This window comes from Pristis pectinata, chromosome 6, assembly GCF_009764475.1.
Source record: "Pristis pectinata isolate sPriPec2 chromosome 6, sPriPec2.1.pri, whole genome shotgun sequence".
Classification (NCBI taxonomy): domain Eukaryota; kingdom Metazoa; phylum Chordata; class Chondrichthyes; order Rhinopristiformes; family Pristidae; genus Pristis; species Pristis pectinata.
Genome location: NC_067410.1, coordinates 98,134,879 through 98,158,990, shown reverse-complemented (window position 1 = coordinate 98,158,990; position 24,112 = coordinate 98,134,879). Strand labels below are relative to the sequence as shown.

The 24,112-nt window shown below is 38.0% G+C and overlaps 1 protein-coding gene across 1 annotated transcript in view; it reads left to right on the top strand.

The window, feature by feature from the left end:
* rasa2 (RAS p21 protein activator 2) overlaps positions 1 to 24,112 on the top strand; it is a 146,944-nt gene that overhangs the window by 89,255 nt on the left and 33,577 nt on the right. The window contains 5 exon segments of the mRNA XM_052018237.1: positions 7,938 to 8,015; positions 11,470 to 11,548; positions 11,683 to 11,759; positions 18,577 to 18,678; positions 23,705 to 23,861. Coding sequence (XP_051874197.1) covers positions 7,938 to 8,015; positions 11,470 to 11,548; positions 11,683 to 11,759; positions 18,577 to 18,678; positions 23,705 to 23,861 — 493 coding nt within the window.

The following is a 24,112-nucleotide window of genomic DNA, read 5'->3' as shown; positions in this document are numbered from 1 at the left end:
TCGGAATTCACCAAGGAAAATGGCATGGAGGATAGTGATCAGGGACGAGTATGCTGATATTCAAGGCCATGTTGATGTCAAGAAGGAGGAGGTTTTGGGACTCTTGAATATTAAGCTGGATAAGTGCCCAGGACCTGATGGGATCTATCCCAAGTGAATGAGAGAGGCAGAGGAGGAGATTGCTGGGGCCTTGACATAGATCTTTGTATACTCTTTAGCCACAGGAGGTTCCAGAAGACTGGCCAATATTGTTCTCCAGTTTAAGAAGGGCAATAGGAACACACCAGGAAATTGTAGGCCAGTGAGCCTTGCATCAGTGGTAGGAAAATTATTGGAGAAAGTTCTTAGGGATGGGATCTACTCGCATTTTAAGGAAGGATGTGGAGGCTTTGGAGAGTGCGCAGAAGTTGTTCACCAGGATTTGTAAACTGAGTATTTAACATTTCAAGTTGCCTGTGGTTTAGCATTATACTGTGTCCAGGGGTGCTGAGGTTATTTGGAATTTTGATACTGAGATGCAGGATCAAGCCCAGACAGTTCCAAGAAGTGTGAAGGGAAGATTTGGTGGAAGAATTATGCTAGTATGTTCACTCTCTTGTATCCTTGTGGCATTTGAGTATGCTTGTCATGTTATTATGTTTAAAGTGGGAAGCATGGGTATGTCCCCTTGCCCTCTTGCCCATCACATTTAAGTAGAATGCTTGATCTTTGATATTTGCCTGGCAAAGATTGTCTCTGCATTAGTAATAGTTTCTCTCTATCACTTGTGTTCCCTTGCCCTCTTGATGATATCTTTGAAGGTACAGTTGGTGACCAAATGCTCTCTTACTCAAGGCCCATGAGAGGTTAGAATGCCAGAAGAATTTTTTGTCCCCGATTGCACCTTGAGTATTTAACTCCTAAGGTATCTATCAATGGCGCTGGTGACACAAAGGCTTGAAATAGAAGTACCAAATACACCTCGGAAATTGGTTACCATATTTATCTACTACTGAAAATGGCTGCTGGTTGTCAATCAAACATTCTTTTTTATTGAAACTGGAGAAATGAGGCTGCTCTGGATTTAAATGTTTCAGCTGGGTTGATGTGACTAAGTATCATGTTAGAACAGAGCAATGGCAGTGTCCAATTCAATACCCTGCATTGGTTCCGCTGTTTGTTTAGATCATGGTTGGACTTTAATTCTTTTTACTCATTTTAATACCATATCATGTTGTCAAACAAACTAATTATCTCACTTTTGAGGTTTTCAACTGGTTCAGTGTCCTGGGATTTTGCGAAGAGGATACCAATTACCAACATTCTTTGTGTGAATAAGTGCTTCCCGGCATCACCTCTGAATGGCCCAGGTCTAATTTTAGGTTGTGTATCTTTGTTCTGGATTTCTCCCACTGGAGCAAATAACATAAGTGAAGAGAAATTGTTAAATATTGTCCCTTATTCAATGCAAAATGTCTTCATAGTTTAACTGTTTCAGTCCTGCTTATGTCCTGATAACTTTTCAGGGTAACCCTCCATGGCTACTACACCCTTCCAGAAGTGCAGTGTGCAGATCTGAATCTATTACTCTGCAAATGGTTTAACCAGAGATTTATCAAATTGTGTCATAACTCCCATTCATTTTTATGCAGACTTCAGACGATAAAGCCTAATATTCAATTAGTCTAAGTTTGGCACAGCCGACCAGCTATTTATTGACTTCAATGTGTGGCTGCTTAAATTTGCTCCTCCATTGTTTTAGAAACTACTTCGATCTATCTTTGCTCCTGTGTAAAGTCTTGAACCTCCTCATGCTGAACCATCTTCCAAGGTGTTGCCCATTCATGATCTCTCAGTGAGCTTTTACAACTTGCTACTATCATCACCATTGCTTACGGTGTCAGCTAATGTGGTGTTGTCAGAAAGTATGCTTATGTCACAGTGCAAATCTCTGGAGGACACAAGTTGCATCTTGCCAATTAGTATGTACACCAATTATTCCCTGCTATCTCCCACCTCCCAACTAGTTCCTTATCCACGTAAATGGGTTGCTTTGTCTACCTTTTTTTAATAGTGTCCTGTGTTGTCCAACATATTGATATTTGGCCACATGCCTTGAAATGGCCACTTGCATTTCTGATCAGTGACGTTTTAAAAATGAATAATAGATGGTTATATGGCATGTGATCACAATACTCATTCACATGATGTGTAGCTGTGTAACCTTTTCTTGACATTTGTTGGTAAAATAATGAAATAAAATGCAAACTGTATGAACGTTTTTGTTCCATGTGAATAGTTAGTGGTGGAAAATAAAATGAAAATACATTCATTTGTATAATGCAAAATGTCAGGCATTTTGTGAGCTCAACCATCCAAACCCATACTCAAGGGATATGGGCTTGGCACACTGAGCTAGCATTTAACTGCCAATCCCTAAAGGCCCTTGAGAAGGTGGTGGTGAGCTGCCTTTTTGAAACTGCTGCCCTTGTGGTGTGGGTATCCCTACAATGCTGTTCAATGGAGGATTCCAGGATTTTGACCCAGCAGTGGTGAAGGAACAGTAGTATATTTCCAATTCAGGATGGTGTATAGCTTGGATGGCAACTTCCAGGTGGTGATGTTCCCATGCTTTTGTTGCCCTTGTCCTTCTAGCTGTTAGAGATCATGGTTTTAGAAGATGCTGTCTAAGGAGTCTTGGTGAGTTGCTGCATTGCTAAAATAATATAGCGGTAGCCACACTTATGGCCTGCTGGAGATGTTTGTTGGATAAGACTAACATAAATTTCTTATTCCATCCAATGGAGTTTAAAAAGAGCTTGATCATATTAGGAACCAAAGACTAGGCTTGCACAATATCTAACTAAGAGTGAAAACGATACTCTGAGATAACGGTTGCGTTAGGCTGCCACCTAGTGCAGTGAATATTAAAATTCTCAAAAAGAAGTCAATTCCTGATTTCAGAATGGATTGCAGAATTAATTTGAAGACTGGTGATAGATGGCACTAGTTTGTTTAGATCCATGTTAGCCTAATCTACATTGTCAAGTTGATGGAGGAAGATTACCCAGTTACTTTTATGCTGCCTTATCTGGCTGGTAACAGTAGCACTGTGATCTGGAGTGCATTTATAGATCCTTTTAGTTGATGAGTTTTTAATTCCATTGTATATGAAAATGAACAGAAAGGAGCATAAATTAAAATGTTAATTGCTGATAGAATAAATTATTCACTTTGTTACAAGGAGTAGGATGCTAGCTTTCTGCAAAATCTTTGAATGGCCCTAGTAATGAATTACTAAATCTCTGTCAGTGAATACTGATTACTGGTTCCTGCCTTGTCAGGTCTATGAATGTATGTGTTGCATTTATTAGTTATTTACTTATCATACTGATTGTGAGTCTTCTCCTTTATTTTCTTGTTAATCCAGTAATTGTGCAAATCAAGTTAACAGTAATTGTGCAAATCAAATTAACAGAAATTTTGCAGTGCAATTTAATGGACAATGGTGTCATGTTAAATCCAATGGGATGGATGAGCAAAATTTATGCATAAAGGTGATAATTATTTATTAATGTTGAAGAATTGGATCTTGCGACCAAAATATAAAAAAAATTCTAGATTGTGCGGAGGTAAGCTTGGGTGAATTTGAGGGATTAATTCTTCCCACTACTGCTATCATTGAGAGTTACTTGGTTCATAGGTTGATAAAGTTGCACTGCAGTATTTTCATAACTTGTATGACTTTGCATTTAAGGAAATAAATAACTGATTATACTGTGAATGGTTTTATCTTGATAAGGGTGGAGCAGGATAAGGTTTTCAGTGTGGTTCTAGCACCTATGTTGCTATAAGATAGTGATGAGACTAACCACATCTATTGTGGATGGTCAAAAAAGATACAGTAATTTTTTTAAAACTGTTTTGCTGTTGACCAGCAGATTTGCTTTTGATTTGCTGTTGGCTTTGAAAAAACAAGTAGGAATTGGCAGTGTTAGTAGTTTCAAATAACCTTCAAGCAATCAATGGTGAAACAAGAGTATTAATTTCAAAACATGAATTATTAAGGAGAAAACATGTAATGTCATTCTGCTTCAGCACTTCTGTAGATTAATTTGAATAATCATTTACAAAAAAGTGATTTATCAGATGTTTTCTTTGTAAACAGCTGTGTAGTTTTAAGAAATGAAAAATGTAAAAGAACAGCCGACTTCAGTGGCCACCAGTTTGTGTACCTGTGCTGTAAGTAAAACAAGAGTATTACATGATGGTAAATTTAACTGCTTGTTGCCTACAGCATTTTTGTTTTTATCAGGATGCTGATGGTAAAGGAGAATCATAGATTCCAAAAAAAATTCTAAGCTTTGCTTTGTAAAGCTGACCGGAATGGAGACAATTTTCATAAAGGCCTGTTGTCATCAAATTTAATAATAGAGAAGAGCATGGTATTGGAAAAGCCTGAAGTGTTGAACTGTAGTAAAAGCCTAGATTTTATACCTTTTTATAGGCAATGCATGAAACTGATGGGTTAATTTCCTGTGGGTTTTGCTTATCAGAAGTAACTGCACCATCAAGCTAATTAGCCTTTGCAGAGCTGAGGCATTGCACTTGGTACCTGAACTTTCTTAAGCTAAGGTAATGCATCAAATTATTGAAAATTACAGAATTTCTCCATCTCCAGAGTTTCAACATTTTATTTTCCCAGTGCGACTTTACAGTTATCTTCAGTTCACAGAAATAAGTTTCAAAGCTAAAACGTTCAAATTTTGAAGGACTTGTTGCAGGTCTAAATTCAGGTTCTGCAGACGAAATGTAATGCATGCTGCTATTTGCATAGTTTCATAAAGCATTACTGGAGTTGATTCTAATCTCTCTATATATACCATCATCTGTTTCACGCAACAGTATTCCACATGGCTTAAGTAGGAAAAGCACTACTGGCAGAGTGGCATTGTTAAATACAATGAAGAAATGTTTGAGGTTATGTCAATATGAGGAGAATCAGTGAGTACAGAAGACACAGGATAAGTCTCATATCAAGTGTCAGATGCCTCTTTTTTTTACATCAGAATGTTTGTGGTGATTGACTTGATGATTGAATTGAAGTTTGTCTGATGATGAAATCATAAAGTTCTATCAATATATTTACAACATTGAGAGAGACCAACAGGTGCATGCTAGTGTTTATGCTGTAAGTCAGCTTCTTAACCCTCTTCATCAAACCCCATCAGCGTATCCTTTTCTTATCTTCCTCTTATGTCTGCCTTGTTTCCCCTTAAATGCGAGTGTACCAGTCATCTTGATTACTTGTGGGAGTGAATTCTATATTCTAATAATTTAGTAGTTTCTCCTGAATTAGCGAGTGCCTTATATTTATGACCTATGCTTAAAAATTCAGTTTTTAAATACCTCCATTGTGCCAGATCTCACCATCTCTAAGAACACAGTTCATAGATAAGTTTCCACTGCAGTATCCTTGGCACTGAGCTTTGTTACTGGTATCATTATAAACTCTGTATCTGTGTTTTTTTTATGCATAGGATTTGATAGGGTGGCTTTATGATATGAAAATAGTCAAAGCAATATTGGCAAAAGAAAATCGGTAGATCTGGAGCAACAGAAGTTTAAAAACAAAATTATTTGTGAGTGGTGCATGAAAGATGAAGGGGTAGCTACTACATTAGTCTATCTAAATTGAGCAGAAACATGATAATAGATTTTCAATTTTGTAGTCATTGTAAATTGTAGTTGAAATGAAACAGTATTTGCAACTAAGTATTAATGTACAAGCAATGCAGATGTAAACATCTTTCAAAAGAGTAAAGAAAACAAGTCCTGAGAGCTTGGAAAAAATTGAGCAACAAGAAACAGAACCTTTTATTTATGGGAGACGAAGTAAATTTTCTATGTCCCAAAAGTCAGTTTATATTGGTATTAGAACTGGCAGGAGGGGAGTGAAAAATAGTGAAAAAACATGCATTGGAGGTGTGTAAGTAACTGGTCTCCAATGAATATTTTAAACCTGTGTCTGAAATAATGCTAAGTGTTAATGTCAAATGGATGAAACGATCAAAGATATTGATCAGATCTATAAAAAGAAGGCATTTAAGCCTCAACTGAAGATCTTTGAGACCTATAGTTGCTTATTCAGCAAAGAAGGTCATAATGGCAATGTAGAGTTTCCTGAGAAATAGATATTCAGTATTTTTCATTGGTAATGGAAAATCAAGAAATTGGAAATATAAATAGAAAATGCTGAAATAAGCAGTTTAGGTGGGAACAGTATAGAGAGAAACATTTAACATTAGCTCTGTTTCTCTCTCCACACATTCTGCCTAGGTGTTAAGTATTCCAATATTTTCTCTCTTTAATTCCATGTCCACCAAGTTTCAAAAGATATTTGGCAAAGTTCAATATGAACTATTTTAAAAGTGATGTCTGGAGTTAATGGGGAATATAATATTTAATAGTCAATTCTCTAATTAGGAGCTAGAAGGTAAAAGAGAGCAAGGTAAAGATGGTGGCTGATTAAACAGTAATAAGTTTTATAACTGTATATATAATGTCTCAACTATCTGGTTGTAGAAAAACTGAGGTTTAGAATAAGTCAGTATGTCTATTAAACATAGACCAATAAAACTGTGAATGCTGAAATTGAAAACAAAAGCAGAAAATTGAGAAGCACCCAGTAGGTCAAGAAGTGGATGTGGCAAGAGAAATAGTCAACATTTCAGGTCATGGTCTCCATCAGAAGTGGAGAGACATGAGAAAATAAGCATATTTTAAATTCCCAGAGGGAAGTGCAGAGAGAACAGGCAAGGTCCTACAAAAGATGCAGACCAAAGCTACCAAGGAAATGATTGCATTAGAATCAGTTGTTGCATACAGATGTAAAAAAAAGACATATTAAAAAAACAAATGGAAAATGGCAGTCATATCCTGTGGGGAAGGAGGAGAAAGATTACTTGCCTGAACTGTCAATTCAGAATTAAATCCTGAGGGCTGCAACATATCCATATAGAAGATTAGGTTTCTGGTTCTTTGGTCTCTCATTTGACATTGTTAAAGCCATAGAGGAGGCTGAAGACAAAGGTGTCGGTGGGAGAGGATGGAAAATTATAGTAACAGGTGACTGAAAGCTCCACGGTCACCCCTGTCAACTGAAACAAATTCACCCCAATCTTCACATTGTGAGCACTGAATGCAATCCACTGATTGGAAGCAGTGCAAGTGAGCTGCTGCTTCCTCAGCAAGGACTATTGAGTCCTTGGATGGTGGAGAAGGAAAGAGAAAATGGGGCAGGTTGTGCATCTCCCATGACTGCATGGGAAAGTGCTATGAGGAAGGGAATGATTTGTAGAGATGAAGATGTGAAACCAGGGAATCACAGTGGGAAAGGTCCTTGGGAATTTGATAGGGCAGAGGAGTGTAAGGTATCTAGTGGTGAAATCCCATTGAAAGTAGTAGAAGTTGTGGAGGATGATGCATTGAATGTGGAAGGCGGGTGGGGTGAGCTGTGTCATTGTTCTGGTTAGGAAGAGAGGAGGTGAGAGTAGAAATAAGGTTATAGAGGAGTCACATTTGAGATCTCTATCAACAATAGCAGGGGGAAAGGCATGTTTAATGAAGAGGACGGCATATCGGAGGCACCTGTGTGGAAGATCATATCATGGGATGTAAACCGAGAGGAAGAAACTGAAAAGTGGATTAAAGTCCTTACAGGATCTAGGGTGAGATGGGTGTAGTCAAGATGGCTGTGTGGAGCTGGTGGGTTTATCATGGATATTGATTGCTAACCTATTACCTGAGATGGATATGGAAATGTTAAGAAAGCAAAGGGAAGAATCAGATATGGATCATGTGCAATTGAGAGCGGGGTGGAAATTGGCAGCATTAAAATTAAAACATAATTTAAAAGAATCTAAATGACTTCTGTTTACTTTTTCTTTAACCTACAGGATTATTGAATGCCAAGGACTTCCTCTTGTAAGTGGACAGAGTGGTGATCCCTATGCTTCTGTCTCGTTGGTTGGACCTTTCCAGGTACAATATTCAAAAATTTTAATTATGAACTGTATTGTACTTTATAGAATAATGCAACCAATTTTGGAAATTTATTTTACAATCACTGTAATACATTAAGTATTACCAAGAATTAAACAGGTCTTTCACTTTGAGATGACCTTCACATGGATCAGGTAAAGCTGCTGAGTTGAATGTTTGGGGACTTCTCTCCTCCTGTCTCAAACTTGTTCCCTCTGTTATTTGATGTTTTCCACCCTGGGAAAAGGACTCTAATTATTTACCCTATCTATGCCTCTCATCATTTTCTATAATTCTATCTGGTCCTCTACTCCAGCGAAAACAATCCAAGTTTGTCCAACCTCCTTATAGGTAATACTCTTCAATCCAGGCAATGAACTGGAGAACTTTCTTTTGTACCCTCTCCCAAAGTCTCCACATCCTTCCTGTAATGTGGCTACCAGAACTGGACACAGTACTGCAAATGTGGCCTAACCAAAGTTTTGTACAGCGCAACGTGACTTGCCAATTTTTATACTCAATGTCCCAGATGATGAAGGCAAGCATGCTGTGTGCCACCTTTACCACCCTATCTACATGTGTTGCCCATTTTAAGGGAGCCATGGACTTGCCACCCTAAGTATCCTCGGCACATCAAAGCTCCTTAGGGTCCTGCAATTTACAGGTCACCCCCTGTGTACGGGGGAGGGAGGGTTGCATTCCTAGAAAGTGGTCAGTATCAAGATTTTCTGTAACGTGAAGCTGTCATCTACGCATGCGTCAAGAACACAAGTTTGAAAAAAGGTAAATTTTGTGTTTGTTTATTTACTCTTTTTTTCCATATAAATTCTGTGAAGAATTTGTTCCACATGTCAAGTTTTTGGGTAATGATTTATGAATTCTGTAAGGGTGAATTTCCATTACCTGAACGTCCATAATGGGGGGAGGCCTTTACTGTATACATTGCTCTTGCATTTGACCTCCCGAAAACTTAATGCCTCACACTTGTCCGGATTAATTTCCATCTGCCATTTCTCCGCCCAAACTTTCAAACTGATCTGTGCCCTTGCTGTATCCTTTGATAACTTTCGTCATTATCACAACTCTATCAACATTTGTGTCATCTGCATATTTAGTTTTTACCATTTTCCTGAATTTCACCACTCTTGTGGGACTACCATTAGATATTTGGAATAATTATTTGATTTCTGGTCAAGTGACCAAACATAATCCCTCTGTTTAGAATATAAGCCATTTTAATTCATGTCTATTTGACCCTTAGCATCTACCTTGCTTTACACACAGATTTAAAATAATGGAGCACAAAAGTTGCTTTAATGTAAGCCTATGTTTCTCAAACTTGCTGTTTTAGCTGATCCATTTAAAGGAATTCCTTAAAATAAAAGGAATGAAACCAGGTCCTCCATCACCTAATTGCTATTGTTAGTGTGCAATGGATTTAGAAGCAGATTGACTTTTGGGTTACCTTGGTTAGTTTGTGCTTGTAGCTGCCTAAGATCAGGAGAATGTAATTTATAAATACAGGTATAGGAAAGGGGTATGTTGGTACAGATGCAGTATGCACATCAGAAAAAATATCATAGTAATTCAAATCTTGGGAACTTGAGATATTAAAATATCAAGTTTAGCTTAAATGCTGAAAAAGCTGATCTGTATATCCCACTGGCCTGCAGAATCATGGCTGAATTCATTGATAATGCAAGTGTATTGTAGTAGTTTGTACTTGTTACCTATATCAGTAGAAATTGACAATCTGAAAGTGTTCTCTTTAGGTGTAGTTGTTAGTTTATGTTATATGAGAGGTGGGAAATTGTGTTGCTGAAAAAAAAATTCTAGATCACCAGTTTGTATATTTTACTCCAGAGCTCAGCTTTGGTATCCTTTTCTACAGATGGTAAACTGATGAAAATCCAAGATAAGTTTGTGCCCTAATGTTGGTTGATTAGCAAGGGCTTTTCTAGACTTTTGAGGTCTTGTATCACTGAGAAACAGTGATATGGAGCAGAAGTCATTGCTTGATAGTTGTTTTAAGATCCATTTCCTTTGCAAGGTGCAAGAAAAGTGAATGTTTCAGGTCACAAATAGAATGAAAAATAGCATGCCCTTCTTTTGGCAAAGCATCTATATACTCTTATCCCATCATGGCTTAAGGTTGAGGATAAGACTTTTTGATGGTCCCATACCTGCAGAAATTGCTCTGTCCATCAAACTCAAATTTGCTATAAAACTATGTGAGGCTGATGCAAATTTGGACTCCATTCTATCACTTAATAGTAAATAAAATAAGATTTCTTTATTAGTAACATCTACATCGAAACACACGGTGAAATGCATCTTTTGCATAGAATATTCTGGGGGCAACCTGCAAGTGTTGCCATGTTTCCAGCACCAACATAGCATGCCCACAACTCCTAACCCATACGTCTTTGGAATGTGGGAGGAAACTGGAGCACCCAGAGGAAACCTACACAGTCATGGGGAGAACGTATAAACTCCTTACAGACAGCAGCCGGAATTGAACCTGGGTCGCTGGCGTTATAATAGTGTTATGCTAATCACTACGCTACCACGCCGCCCCTCAGTGCATGAACAGTAATTGGGCTTTGGTATCAAGCTTTTCATGCATCGTATGTTAATAGAACTCTTTAGTAATTGTAATTTTATTGATGGCCATAGTAAAGGGTGCTTTGTGTAGTGCAGGGTTACAACAGTAGGAAGAATTTGAAGTGAAGCAGCCACAACACACATTCACCACATGTGCCTGGTAAAAATTTATCCTTTTATTGGAACAGAAATGTTATGTGTTTAAAATTATGAAAGGCTAAGATGGGATAGATTGAAAACAGTCTAGTGGTTTATTCTAGTGGTTTAGAAGTTATGAAATGAGAGCATAGGTCTTATTTTGGTCCCTTGGGATTGAGGATGACTTACTTTCATTATGGTTCTGAGGTGGCTGAGGCCAATGTGTGATCAGCACACTCTACCATAGATGTGAATCACCAGTTGGGAAAGCGAGTGAGAAACTTGAGGTAGTGGCACTGCTACCAATTATGCTGAACTTCTTTGACTTCTTAGTTCCACCCCAAGTGCTTCTTCACTTTTGAGCAGGGTTTGGGACAAGATCCAAAGAAAATAATTTTCAGAATATGTGTTATTTACTGTCAGAGTCTGTGATTATGCTAGAATTTCAAGATCTGATTGGCTAGAAAACTGAAGGAGAAAAGAGACTCAACGGTTACAGGAAGCTAAGGTAAATGTTAGCTGAACCAAGGAATGTAATTGCTTGGGCAATATAGTTGTGGAATCGGCATGGAAAGGAACCCTACTGATTTTTACTAGTAGCTGACTAAGTCTCATCGGACCGTTAAGATTAATCTTCATCCATCTTAAAGTTTACTTTGAAGGTGCCCCTAGTTCTGAATTTCCTCTAAATTATCTCATTTGTTTCATCAGATTGGATCAAAAAAGAACCAAAGTGAAGAAGAAAACAAGTAACCCACAGTTTGATGAAACATTCTATTTTGAAGTAAGTAACTTGTGATAGATGCTTGCATTGTTCCTTCTTTGTTGGTGGGAATCAAAAGCAACATATTCTCATAGAAAGAAATGAAGCAGAATTATATTGATTAATCTCAAATATGGTTAATTAAAACATTTCAGGTAACTCGAAACAGCAGTTACACCAAGAAATCTCATTTCCAAGTGGAGGAGGAAAATATAGAAAAACTGGAAATCAGGTAATTGAATAAATGGAATCAACCTTAAAGTTGCAGTAAAATCACTTTTATCTAAACTGAGTGAGGAATCTTTAACAGTCTGATCCAAAGTAGCCAGCATTATTTATTCAGTAGCAGTTGCTATTACTTATCCTTAAGTGGGACAACTTCAGGCAAAGAGCAAAGGCTTGATTAAATGCCTTGTGCTGGTGCACTGTTGGCTTTGTGCAAAAGGTATTTCGCAATCTGCCTCAGTATTGATATGCATTAAATATTGTGAAGTTGGTGTATTTATTCAGGTCAATGTTAAATGAAATAGCAACAGGTTCTTGGGCTGGTAATTATAAAACTGTAGAACTATTTTGTGATGATTGTTAATGACTGCCAATTAACTTCTCTGGCAGTCCCATTCATCAGATTGAGCTATGGGTCTCAAATAAAACATGTACTTTTCCCTTTCTTCCCTCTCTAAATTCCATGTTTTTTCTTCTGTTCTTTATTTTAAAAACTGAGTTCACATCCTTTTAGTTTACCCTCCTCTCACTGTTCATTTCTCCATTAGTGCTCTGTTTTGCTTGTTCTGCCAGTAATTTAATAAGCAGTTTTGAATCGAAGGATACAGCGGTCAGTTTCCTGCTCTTGCAAAATCAGGTCCTTTCGGATGGAGGGTTAAGGCTGGATGAGGGAGCAAGGAGGGACATAGGACAGTGGGAGGGATGTAGAAGGGTGGGGAAGAGGGTGGGATGGTGGAGGTGGAAAAGAAGGCCTCTGGCTGGCATGGCTAGAGTCAGGGTTCTCAATGTCAAAAGTAAGGGGATGATAAGAGATTTCTTTACCCAGAGGGTAGTGAACCTTTGGAATTCTCTGCTCAAGGGTTGTGGAATTTCAGTCATTGAGTAAAGATATTCCTTGATTTACAAAAGGGATGTGAACTGGCAAAATATTTTGTTCTGGAAAATTTTGTAAATTGAAAAGAATGGGGTTAATGCACTCTGAGAATTTTGGTACAGTATATCTTTGTGAATGAGGAGTAATGCACTTAATGTTTTAGCAAAAATGACATTGTAAATCAAAGATTGTACCCCAAAGAGTGAATGGCATTGTGCCAAAAATTAATAAATTAAACACTTGTAAATCGACAAATACCTGTATATTCATGTAAGATTGTTCAATGTTGATTAATGTGTGCTCTACATGATGATTTGCTCTAATGTAGTGATCAGTTCACTGGATCCAAACTTTAAGAAAAAAAATCAATTAAACATTCCATTCTTTATGATGAACATCCAATTATATTGCAATGGCAATGCTCTTTTTTGTTATAGTGTAATCTCTATTAAAGATCCAAAAATAAAATTCTCTGAATAAGTTTTAAGACTTTGTTTAGGGAGAGTTATCAATATTCCTCTTCTTTCTAACTGTCCTTTTCATGCTGTCGAATGGGGTTCGTGATCAGTGAGGTAAGATGGTTGATTGTTGAACAATAAATTGCTGCATGTTTTTCGTTTCTGGGACCAACCTTTTTATAATATGGATGTTTTTTTAACTGCATGTAAAAGGGTTTGAGTTTTTAATTTTATCACATTTGCTATTGAGTAGAATATGATACTTAAGACTAATAATTCGCTATGTTATGCAAGGCTTGCCATTGGTCTTTGTTCCAAGCCCTAACAACTTTCTTTTCCTTCCCCACCCCAGGAACATTGCAGCCTATTTTGCATAAATATGTTGCATGAATTCATAGTGTTTTGTTTCAAAGTACTTCCTCCAATGAATTACTTTCTAGAATAGTTAATCCACAGTGGACCTATGGCCCATCATGTCTGTGCCTGCTCCATTCCTCCATTCTTATCCTGTAGCCCTGCAAATTATTCTCTCTCAGCTGCCTGTCTAATTCCCTTTTGAAGGCACTGGTTAATTCCGTTCCCACCACCCCAAGAGGCATCCAGCTCCTAACTACTCCAAATTTCCTTTTTGCATTGAAGGAGGCCATTCAGCCTGTCAGATCTATGCTGGCTCTCAGAACAAACCCCATTTCCCCACTCGTTTCCCTGTAACCCATTCTCTTACACATACCCATTAACACCCCCCACCCCTCTCCCTCTCTCTCTCTGCCTCTATAAATAGCCAGTTAACTTGCAACCAGCACATTTTTGGGATATGAGAGGACACTTGAGCAAGTAGAATGTGCAAGCTCCACACAGAGAACACCAGAGATCAGGTTCTGAGTTTAAAAAAAAAATTGGATATCTTCCTTGTACTTCATGCCCAAAATGTTAAATGTGTACCCTGACAAGAATGGTAAGAGAGGCAAAAAATCAACCAAGTGAAGACAGCCAAATGAAGGAGTACTGAAGGGTTAGGGCAAGAATTTCAAGAGACAAAGAAGATCTAAGAGAGAAGAAATGAAGGAAAGCTCATTGGCAGGATATTCAAAGTTTATAGTTGCCAGTATCTTATGTTAAGAAATGGCTTGTAAGCCTTTATTCCATCTAAGAGACTTTACTTGAATTTGTGTCTAAGCATTGTGTTCCAAACTTGTCCTTACTTATTATCTATTCACACGGTTGTGATCAGCACAGAAATAATGGTTATCATCTTCCTTCCCTTGCTTTGAAATATATAATGTATGTTTCTGAGCTATGTTGCATTTTTAGGGAAATGAATAAATTCTCTACAGATGAGTCGAGATTTTTCGAGCTCTGAGGCTCAATGTCATATGGAGTATGTTTACCCACAAAAACATTTTGAATTAAGAATTCCTCCTTAGTTCTTTACTCTTGTACTTTGCTATACACAACTATCCAGCCTAAGTAAAAAGTTTAGAGTTTCACATCCAATAAGTAAGGGGGCAGATTGTCTACTTGGATTCTAGGAAACTAATTGGAGATTTATACTTGAATTTTACAAAATAGTTTGCTTAAAAACATATGAGTAAAATTTATTTCATGTAGTGCAATTAAAAAAAACTATTGGTATTGAAAATAAAGGAAAGTTAATAAAACCCATAGTAATCATAACCATTATTATTTCTCCAGAAGAAAATGAGTAAATTAGCTCATTGATTCACTAATATAGTTGTGGATTTTAATGTGTTTGTGTGAGTTAGTCTTAAATTACTTTGCACTTTTCATTCAGATCAATAATTAGACTTCATCACCAGACTAAATAAAAAGAAATTGTAGAATTGACCATTTACTAGATTGTTTAGTTGTATGATTTAAGCAGCTACCAGGTAGTTGAGTTAGTGATACATCCAACTGCCCCGTTAGTTAAGTGCCAAAGCGGATATAAGAATGGAATGTGAAAAAGAATGAAAACACCTGCTTGCCTTTCCTCAGTTTGAGATCTGCCTTGGACAACATAGTTCCAGTCCTCATGTCCTGAATCAAACATGAAAAAAAGAGGTGAAGTGGGAATTACTGTCATTGACATCAAGGCAACAATTCATGATGGATTGCAAAAATAAGATTTTGGAAAATGTGAAGTCAGTGGGAAATGGGGAGAACACCAATAGCTCTTTGGATGAAATGGTCTGTATCCACAGCCACTAAAATTTGGACAACATTCAAAGTTGGGTTATTAGGTCAACCCTGATCATCTCTAATGAGAAAGTGTTGGACCATCTCCTCCACATATAACTTAGTCAAATTCCCCATCAATAACATCCCAGGAATCAGCACTAGCCAGAAACTTACCTGGGCGAGCTGTATAAATACTGTCTGTGAACATAAGAGCAAGTCTTAGACTGGGTACATACAAGGCATGACTTGCCACCTGACTCCACAAGCAACTTAACCATCTATAAGTCAATATAGGTTAATATAAGTCAATATAGGAATAGTTTATATGTACCTGTTTCAGTACATGTCGAACAATGCTCATTAAATTCACCAGCCATAGCAGATGGCCTTGACCCGAAATGTTGACTGTTCATTTCCCTCCATAGGTGCTGCCTGACCTGCTAGTTCCTCCAGCATTTTGTGTGTTGAGCCATTAGCAGATTATTTGATTGGCACTATATCCACCATGTTAAACATTTAGTCCTTTGATCATCAATGGCCCTGGCTACAGTATGAATTAGCTGCAAGATGAACTCCAGAAATTCAACAACACATAAACATACATATAAATTAGAATTAGGAGTTGGCTGGTTACCCCTCAAACCTGCTCTGTTATTTAATAAGATCATGACTGATTGATGATAATCTCTATTTGCATTCCCACCTACTCAAAACTTTATCAACAGCAATGTTCAAATAGCGCTCTTCTACAGCAGCTTTTATATTCTGACTTGGAAAAAGTTCGTCTCACAAACTGCAGTTCATCATCACCACCTTGAGCAATTCTGAATGAACCATAAATGCTGGTCTTCCCAGTGAAGACCACATCTCGTGTGAGAATTGTACAATGAAAAGAATTGTTGGTCCATCATAATTTGATGAGATTAACATTTCGTGAATCATCTGAAAGTTTTGCCTGCTGTCTGTTTAAAATGTTAACTAATCTTTTTTAAATGCTCTGTGGAATTTTTCTCTCTGATTTCCAGTATTTGCAGTTTATCTCCTATCACAAAGAAGAGAGTATACATTAACACCTCATTGTCTCATGCTTTGGCCATCTGAATAGCCTGTACTTCACCAAAGGCTTCTCAGGCTTTCTTGCAAACAATCTCTATTTGGCAGGACATTTAACTCTGAATCACATTGCACTTTGTTTAAATTGCTGGATGCTTGCTGCTTGGATGGATGATATTTTAATACCAGGACCAGTAATAATTCTCTCCCCATATATAATTGAGTAAAAAGAAAAATTGTTCGAAAAACTTGGTTGGTCCTGCAACATCTATGGAAAGAGAAACATAATTTACATTTTTTAGATCAAGGACCCTTTTTCGGAACTGGGAAAGAAATAACATTAAATTAAGCAGCAGAGGGTGGGGGAGGAACGGATAGAATTCTCCCAGAATGGTGAGGCAATGGGGATAAGTTGTGGATGAAGTCATCTGGTTGATAGGTTAATGAGATTAGTTAGAGAGAGCACAAACAGAGGAATGTAAAAGCTGCCAAGATGCAAAACTGGACAAAATGCCCAGCAGGTCAGACTGTGCTAATGGAGAGTGGAAAATTTGAACCAATATTACTGATGAACTGGCCAGTTGCGATACAGAGAAAAAGAGTCAACTGAAGTTGTTGAATTCAGTATTGTGTTGAGGAGGCTGCAATATGCCCAGATGGTACGTGATATGATATTCCTAAAGCTTACATTGGACCTTGTAATATCTGTGCAGGAGGCCACAGACAGGTCAAAGTGGGAGGGGGAATTATTATGGCAGGCAACAGGAAGCTCAGGTTTGCTGCTGTGGGAGGTTTATTTTTACTCTCTAGGAAGAAAGGGGTTGAGTTGAGGGAAATGGAGGAGATGTGGTCAAAGGCTCTGGCACCTGTGGTAGAGGGAAACCACAGGTCAGGGAGGTTTCTCCTCTACATTGGGGAAACCAAATGCAGACTGAGTGACTGCTTTTCAGAGCATCTGCATTCAATCTGAAGGTTATCCTGAGCTGCCTAATGCCTGTCAATTCTCTGTGCTGCTCCCTCTCTGACTTCCGTGCCTGTTACCTCCTACAATATTATGACAAAGCCCAGTGTAAGCTTGAGGGACAACAGCTCATCCTGGGCATGTTTCAGCTTCCTGGACTCAACATTGAATTCTACAACTTTGGGTAACTCGCATTCTTTGTATTGGAACTACTCAATTCTGTGCAGATCATCCATCTGTAATTTTCTCTCTCCATTAGCACAGTATTTCCTTCAGCTCTGCATTTCGCAACTTTTGCATTCCGTTGCTTGTCCTCATACTCACTCCCTGCCCTCATTAGTCTGACAACCAGATGACAGTATCTACAGCTTGTATCCACAGCAACTCAAGCCTTTACCTTATCGGAGATATTCCCTTTGTCCTTTCTACCCATGCCCCCTCCACCTTCTGCAACTTAAGTGTAACTTGTTTTCTCTCTCTTATCCAGTTCTGACAAAGGGTCTAAAACACTCACTCGGCTTCTCTTTCCACAGATGCTGCCTGACCTTGGTGTTTCCAGCACTTTCTCTTTGCTTCACATTTCCAGCATCTGCAGTTTTGTTTTGATTTTCATTTGATGTGCTTGAGTACTTTTCTGTGAGATAAAGCCATGCGTCAAACTGACTGCAAGGTTAGAATGCATGTGCCTTTATGAAGTTCAAGTCACCAACCTCCCTACTGAATTCTATATTGCTTTTCACCTGAGTTCATTTAACAGATAGTAAATGTAATTGAATAATTGCATTAAACTCAGCTGCAATGAATTAAAAACCATGTTTGTTTGCTATTTTCATTGGATTAACTATTGCTGGGTTGTTTGAAGTTCCATGTCATTAACCTGGATTTTTTGATTATATTAGTTCCATTTATAACATTATTTGCCCATTGAAACCTGGGTTATTACAATTACTGGTAATTTGGAAAAATTGTGTACTCTATTAATTTTCTTAATTTGCAATTAAATTATTCCTTTTGAAGTTATTCTGATTGTTATGTTGACAAAATATTTTTTATATTAATGATTTGTAGTTTCTTGTAATTGTGTAGCTATTTAATTGATGGATAAACCTTGCGAATGCTTGCTGTGTGCTGGAATTGGTATTGTGAGACGATTTATTTTGATAATGTGATCCATCAAGATAATACAACACATCACAAAACACCTAAAGTGATGTTTTTTCCATTTAAAAGCAATGGTACAGAAGTTAATTTTTCAAAAAAATTATGGAAAATTAACTGATTTTTTTTTTGTTTTTTTTAGAGTTGATCTGTGGAACAGTGAAAACCTGGTGCAGGATATCTTCCTTGGTGAGATTAAGGTTCCTGTGAAGATTTTAAGGAATGATAATTGTCATCGAGCTTGGTAAGAGTTATGGCTAAGAGTTACGGCAACACTAGATAACCATGTAGAAGAATGTAACAAGAATGAAATCTTGTAAGAGCCCTGAAGTTTTTTTGGCAGATTCTGTTACAATACAAGGTCTTGCTTGCTATAACTTTATATTTCTTATGAATCTTGCAAATTAATGCCATATTATTTTCCAATAAAATATGAGGTAGACTTTGTGAAGGAGGGAGACTGGAACTTTTTAAACTTTTTACATCATTTTGGGCAACAGGAAATAAATATAGCATCTTTAATCAAAGCAATTGGAAACTTGACACTAAGAGAATGGAAATGTGTGGCTACAACATGTTGGGCTTTATTCCATGTTTAAATTAGAAAAACGTGGAAAAGCACAGCATCTGGAAGAGAGAAAAGCTGAGTTGACTGAAGAGTTGGGATTCTGATGCATAGAATTGAGTCTAATTTATTTTGAGGAAAAATGTTTTATGTTGTTACTCCTGGGATTGATTTCTCTTTACTCTGTTCCTTCCTTCCTAAACCTCCTACAGTGAACAAATTGTTTATCCCAATGCTTATAAACTGTAGTCAGTGAATGAATTGCCTGGAGAAAGTGCATGCAGAACTTGAGCCTCTATGTGGTGCCTTACTACAAGTAATTTCAAATATCATTATTGCTGCCTCTGCACAGAAACTTTGTGTCTAAATGCTTGGGCTTCTCTGTAGTGGAGGTTTAGCTGTACTTTTTCTAGAGAAAAAAGTTGCTGTGAAACACATCTTTACCTAGTGTTAAGGAAATGAAAGCTGGCACTTCAGGAAAATGCACTGACCTTGAAATTCTTTCACATATCACATTTTGGCATTAGTTGATAGACCTTTTTCAAAAGTATACTAAGTGTCCCAGAAGACCACTTCTTGATTTTTGTTCCAAATCATCCATGGATTTGGTGTGCACAGTGGCCGTGTCAAATGGTACGCAGAACACAGAAGCAGGCCCTTAACGAAAGAACCTGGTGGAAGGCCTGTTTTATCAGGCATGTTCCCACTGGTTGGCCTCCTACAAAATTGACTCCCACCCACCTCATCTATGCTTCAGAACTTCTTCCCCATTGTCATCTTATCCTGCATTGAAGTCAGATTCACATCTTCTGGAAAACATCAATAGTTACCCATAATACAAGACAGTGAGTCAATTTATCAACTCACATTGCTTGTGATGAAATAATTTATTTGGTTATTTAATTTATTGCATAACATTAAGAATCAAACAATAAACTAGTGCAATCCATTTTTATTTGAAAACTGCAGAAACCTGCCCACATTATTTGATATATATGGACTCAGAGTTATATAGCATAGAAACGGGCCCTTTGGCCCACCATGTCCATTTACCCGCATTTGGTCCTCATCCTTCTGTGTCTTACATATTTAAGTGCCTGTCTCTTAAACAAATTGATAGTATCTGACTCCACCACCTCCTCACAAGATCACAAGACAAAGGAGCAGAAGTAGGCCACATGGCCCATCGAGTCCGCTCCGCCACTTCATGAGCTAAACTACTCTTCTATCTAGCCCCAATTCCCAGCCTTTTCCCCATATCCCTTGATCCCCTGACTAATTAGATACCTGTCAATCTCCGCCTTAAACACCCCCAATGATCGGGCCTCCACAGCTGTATGTGGCAACATATTCCATAAATCCACAACCCTCTGGCTAAAGAAATTTCTCCGCATCTCTGTTCTAAATGGGTACCCTCTAATTCAAAGACTGTGCCCTCTTGTCCTGGGCTCACCCACCATGGGAAACAACTTAGCCACATCTACTCTGTCCAGTCCTTTCAACATTTGAAATGTTTCTATGAGGTCCCCTCTCATTCTTTTGTACTCCAATGAATACAGTCCAAGAGCCGACAAATGCTCCTCGTGTGTAAGCCCTTTCATTATGAGAATCATCTTCGTAAATCTTCTCTGAACCCTCTCCAACATCAGTACACCCTTTCTAAGATAAGGGGCCCAAAACTGCACACAGTATTCCAAATGAGGTCTCACCAGTGCCCCATAGAGCCTCATCAACACATCTTTACTTTTATATGCTATTCCTCTTGAAATGAATGCCAATATAGCATTTGCTTTCTTTACCGCTGACCCAACCTGGAGGTTAACCTTTAGGGTATCCTGCACGAGGACCCCCAAGTCCCTTTGCATTTCTGAATTTTGAATTTTCTCCCCATCTAGATGATAATCTGCCCATTTATTTCTTTTTCCAAAAGTGTACAACCGCACATTTCTCAATATCGTATCTCATCTGCCGCTTCTTTGCCCACTCTTCCAAACTGTCCAAGTCGCTCTGCAACCTTTCTGTTTCTTTAACACTTACTGCTCCTCCACCTATCTTGGTGTCATCAGCAAACTTAGCCACAAAACCATTTATTCAGTTATCTAAATCATCGATATACAGTGTAAAAAGAAGCGGCCCCAACACCAACCCCTGTGGAACACCACTAGTAACCATAACAGGATCCCTTTATTCCCACCCTTTGCTTTCTGCCCATCAGCAAATGGTCTACCCATTCTAATATCTTTCCTGTAATTCCATGGGCACTCATCTTTATTAAGCAGCCTCTTGTGCGGCACCTTATCGAAGGCCTTTTGAAAATCCCTTGTCCATCTTATTTGAGATTACCTCAAAAAATTCCAATAGGTTGGTCAGGCAGGATCTTCCCTTGATGGAAACCATGCTGGCTTGGACCTATCTTGTCGTGCACCTCTCGGTATTCCATAACCTCGTCCTTGAGGATCGACTCTTCTGTCAGTAAGTTTGAGATATCAACCATCCTCTGCATTTAAAAAAAATACTTGCCCCTCAAGTCCCCTTTAAAAGTCTTTCCTCTCACATTGAACCTATGCTGTCTTGTTTTTGAAACCCCCATCATGGGAAGAAGATTCTGACTATCTACCCTATCTATGCCTCTTATAATTTTGTATATCTCTTTCAAGCCTCTCAGCAATGTTCTCTCCAGGGAAAATAAGCCCAGCCTATCCAATGTCTTCCCATATCTAAAGGCCTATAATCCTGGCAATACCAATACCAATATCCTAGTGAACCTTCTCTGAACACCATCCAGTACAACCACATCCTTCTTATAGTGTGGCGACACAGTACTTCAAATGCAGTTTAACCACTGTTTTATAAAGTTGCAGCATAACGTTCCAATTTTTATATTCTATACCCTGACATATGAAGGCAAGCATGCCAAGTGCCTTCTTCTCCACCCTATCTACTTGTGTTGCCACTTCTGGGGAACTATGGACTTGAACCCCTATTTGACCCAATATGCATCATGTTGCATTGGTCAGGATTAAATTCCATCTGCTGACACTCCATCCAAACTTCCATCTGATCTATAACCTGCTGTAGCCTGAGACAACCTTCCTTGCCATCCACAACACTACCAACTTTCATGGCATCTGCAAGCATACTACTCATACCTCTTGCAATTCATATATTGCAAACAACAAGGGTCCCAGCACTGATTTCTGTGGTGCACCACTGGTCAGGGACTACCAATCAAAAAAAGCATCCTTGACCTGCCATCTGTCTGCTTTCATGATAATGTTATCCAGCAATATAATAATTACATCTTTTGTGACTTGAACCTGTTTTTTTTTTACATATGATTCTTCAGATCCTACAAAGGCTGGCTAGCAGATGTGTAGTTAAATGAAGCTCAGATGTGAAATAAGTTTCTTTAAGTTACAGATAAGATCAGACTAAATCTCTAATTTGTATTGAGAGGATTTTATATTAATTTATTAAAGATTGTGTCCAATTGTGTCTTGGTGAATTTATCCAATGCAAACCTAATTGCCATTTCAACTCTTCAAAATGCAACAGAATGTACCCCACTTTTTTCCCTTTTTCTTCCTACTGTATTTTCATCTTTATTATCTGTGTGTGTGTGTATGTATGTGTGTGTGGATATATAGATCCAAGAACTTTTAGATAAACTGTGTGTCAAATGATTTCAGCCATTTAATTTTGCTCACTTAATTAATTCTATGGCTATGTAGTCTAAGCAGGCACAGTAGTGTAGCGGTTAGCATAATGCTATTACAGCGCCAGTGACCCAGGTTCAATTCCAGCCACTGTCTGTAAGGAGTTTGTACATTCTCCCCGTGTCTGTGTGGGTTTCCTCCGGGTGCTCCGGTTTCCTCCCACGTTCTGAAGACGTACAGGTTAGGAAGTTGTGGGCATGCTATGTTGGCGCCAGAAGTGTGGCAACACTTGTGGGCTGCCCCAGAACACTCTACGCAAAAAGATGTATTTCACTGTGTGTTTTGATGTACTTGTGACTAATAAAGATACCTTATCTTATGAAAAAGTTTTGCCCGGGGAAAGTGGAAGCTATATTCTTTTGCCAGTTTTGGATGAAAACTAAATAACCACTTCCTCATTTTTATGTCAATTTATAGCATTTGAGGAGAAGAGAAAATTTATTGTTGACTTATTATAATAATGCTTTTATATCAAGTGAAAGTTATCACATTATCATGGCTTTCTAATGTGATAGTGAGTGATGGAAAAACAAGCCTGGTGTAGCACAGTGGCAACTGTGTCCAATTACATGTAGCCAAGATATTAATTGCATTTATGCACCTACTGTGTGGAGACAGACTCCTGTTATGTATTTATTAGGTTATGTACATTTTTCCTAGTAGCACCACAGAGCAAAAATCATGTAAGAAGCTAAGACAGCAAGCATAGACTTTATATGCAATTAACCATTTTGGATTGAATTAACATGGCCTTGTGATTTATTCCTCATCCTCAAATCTTCAAACCATTACTGGTTGACAATCCAAGCACCATCTGTATGAAAACTAAATAACTCTAAAAATCCTTTCTACCGCAGTATTCTTAATACATTCCAAAACTGATGGGATAAAGTCATTATTAGTAGCCAATTAGTTACAGTTTGCCAATGGAATATTTGCATTGCTGTTGAAATTCCAAATAAAACTATGTACACACTGTTATTGTGCAGGTACTTACTACAACCAAAGGACAATGGAAACAAGTCTGCAAAATCAGAAGACTTGGGTTCACTTCGCCTGTCCATATCCTACAATGAAGATTATGTTCTTCCATCTCAGTACTATGGTTCTCTTAATGACCTGCTGCTAAAGTCTTCTGATGTAAAGGTAGTTACTGGTGGAAGTCATAGCTCTTTGCTCTTGTGCTATGTGATGCAGCTTTGTAGAATTTGTGCATTCTAGTACAAAACAAAACAGACCTGGCTCATTATAATGGAAATTCACTGAGTCAGTAATTAAAAAGACATGGTGATCTTGTTTGCTTATTGACTTTTCTCTCAACAAAACATTATCTCAACTATTCTAATATGCTTAGGAAAGGTGAAATGCTGAATTTGGCCTGGTAATAGTGGTGGTGG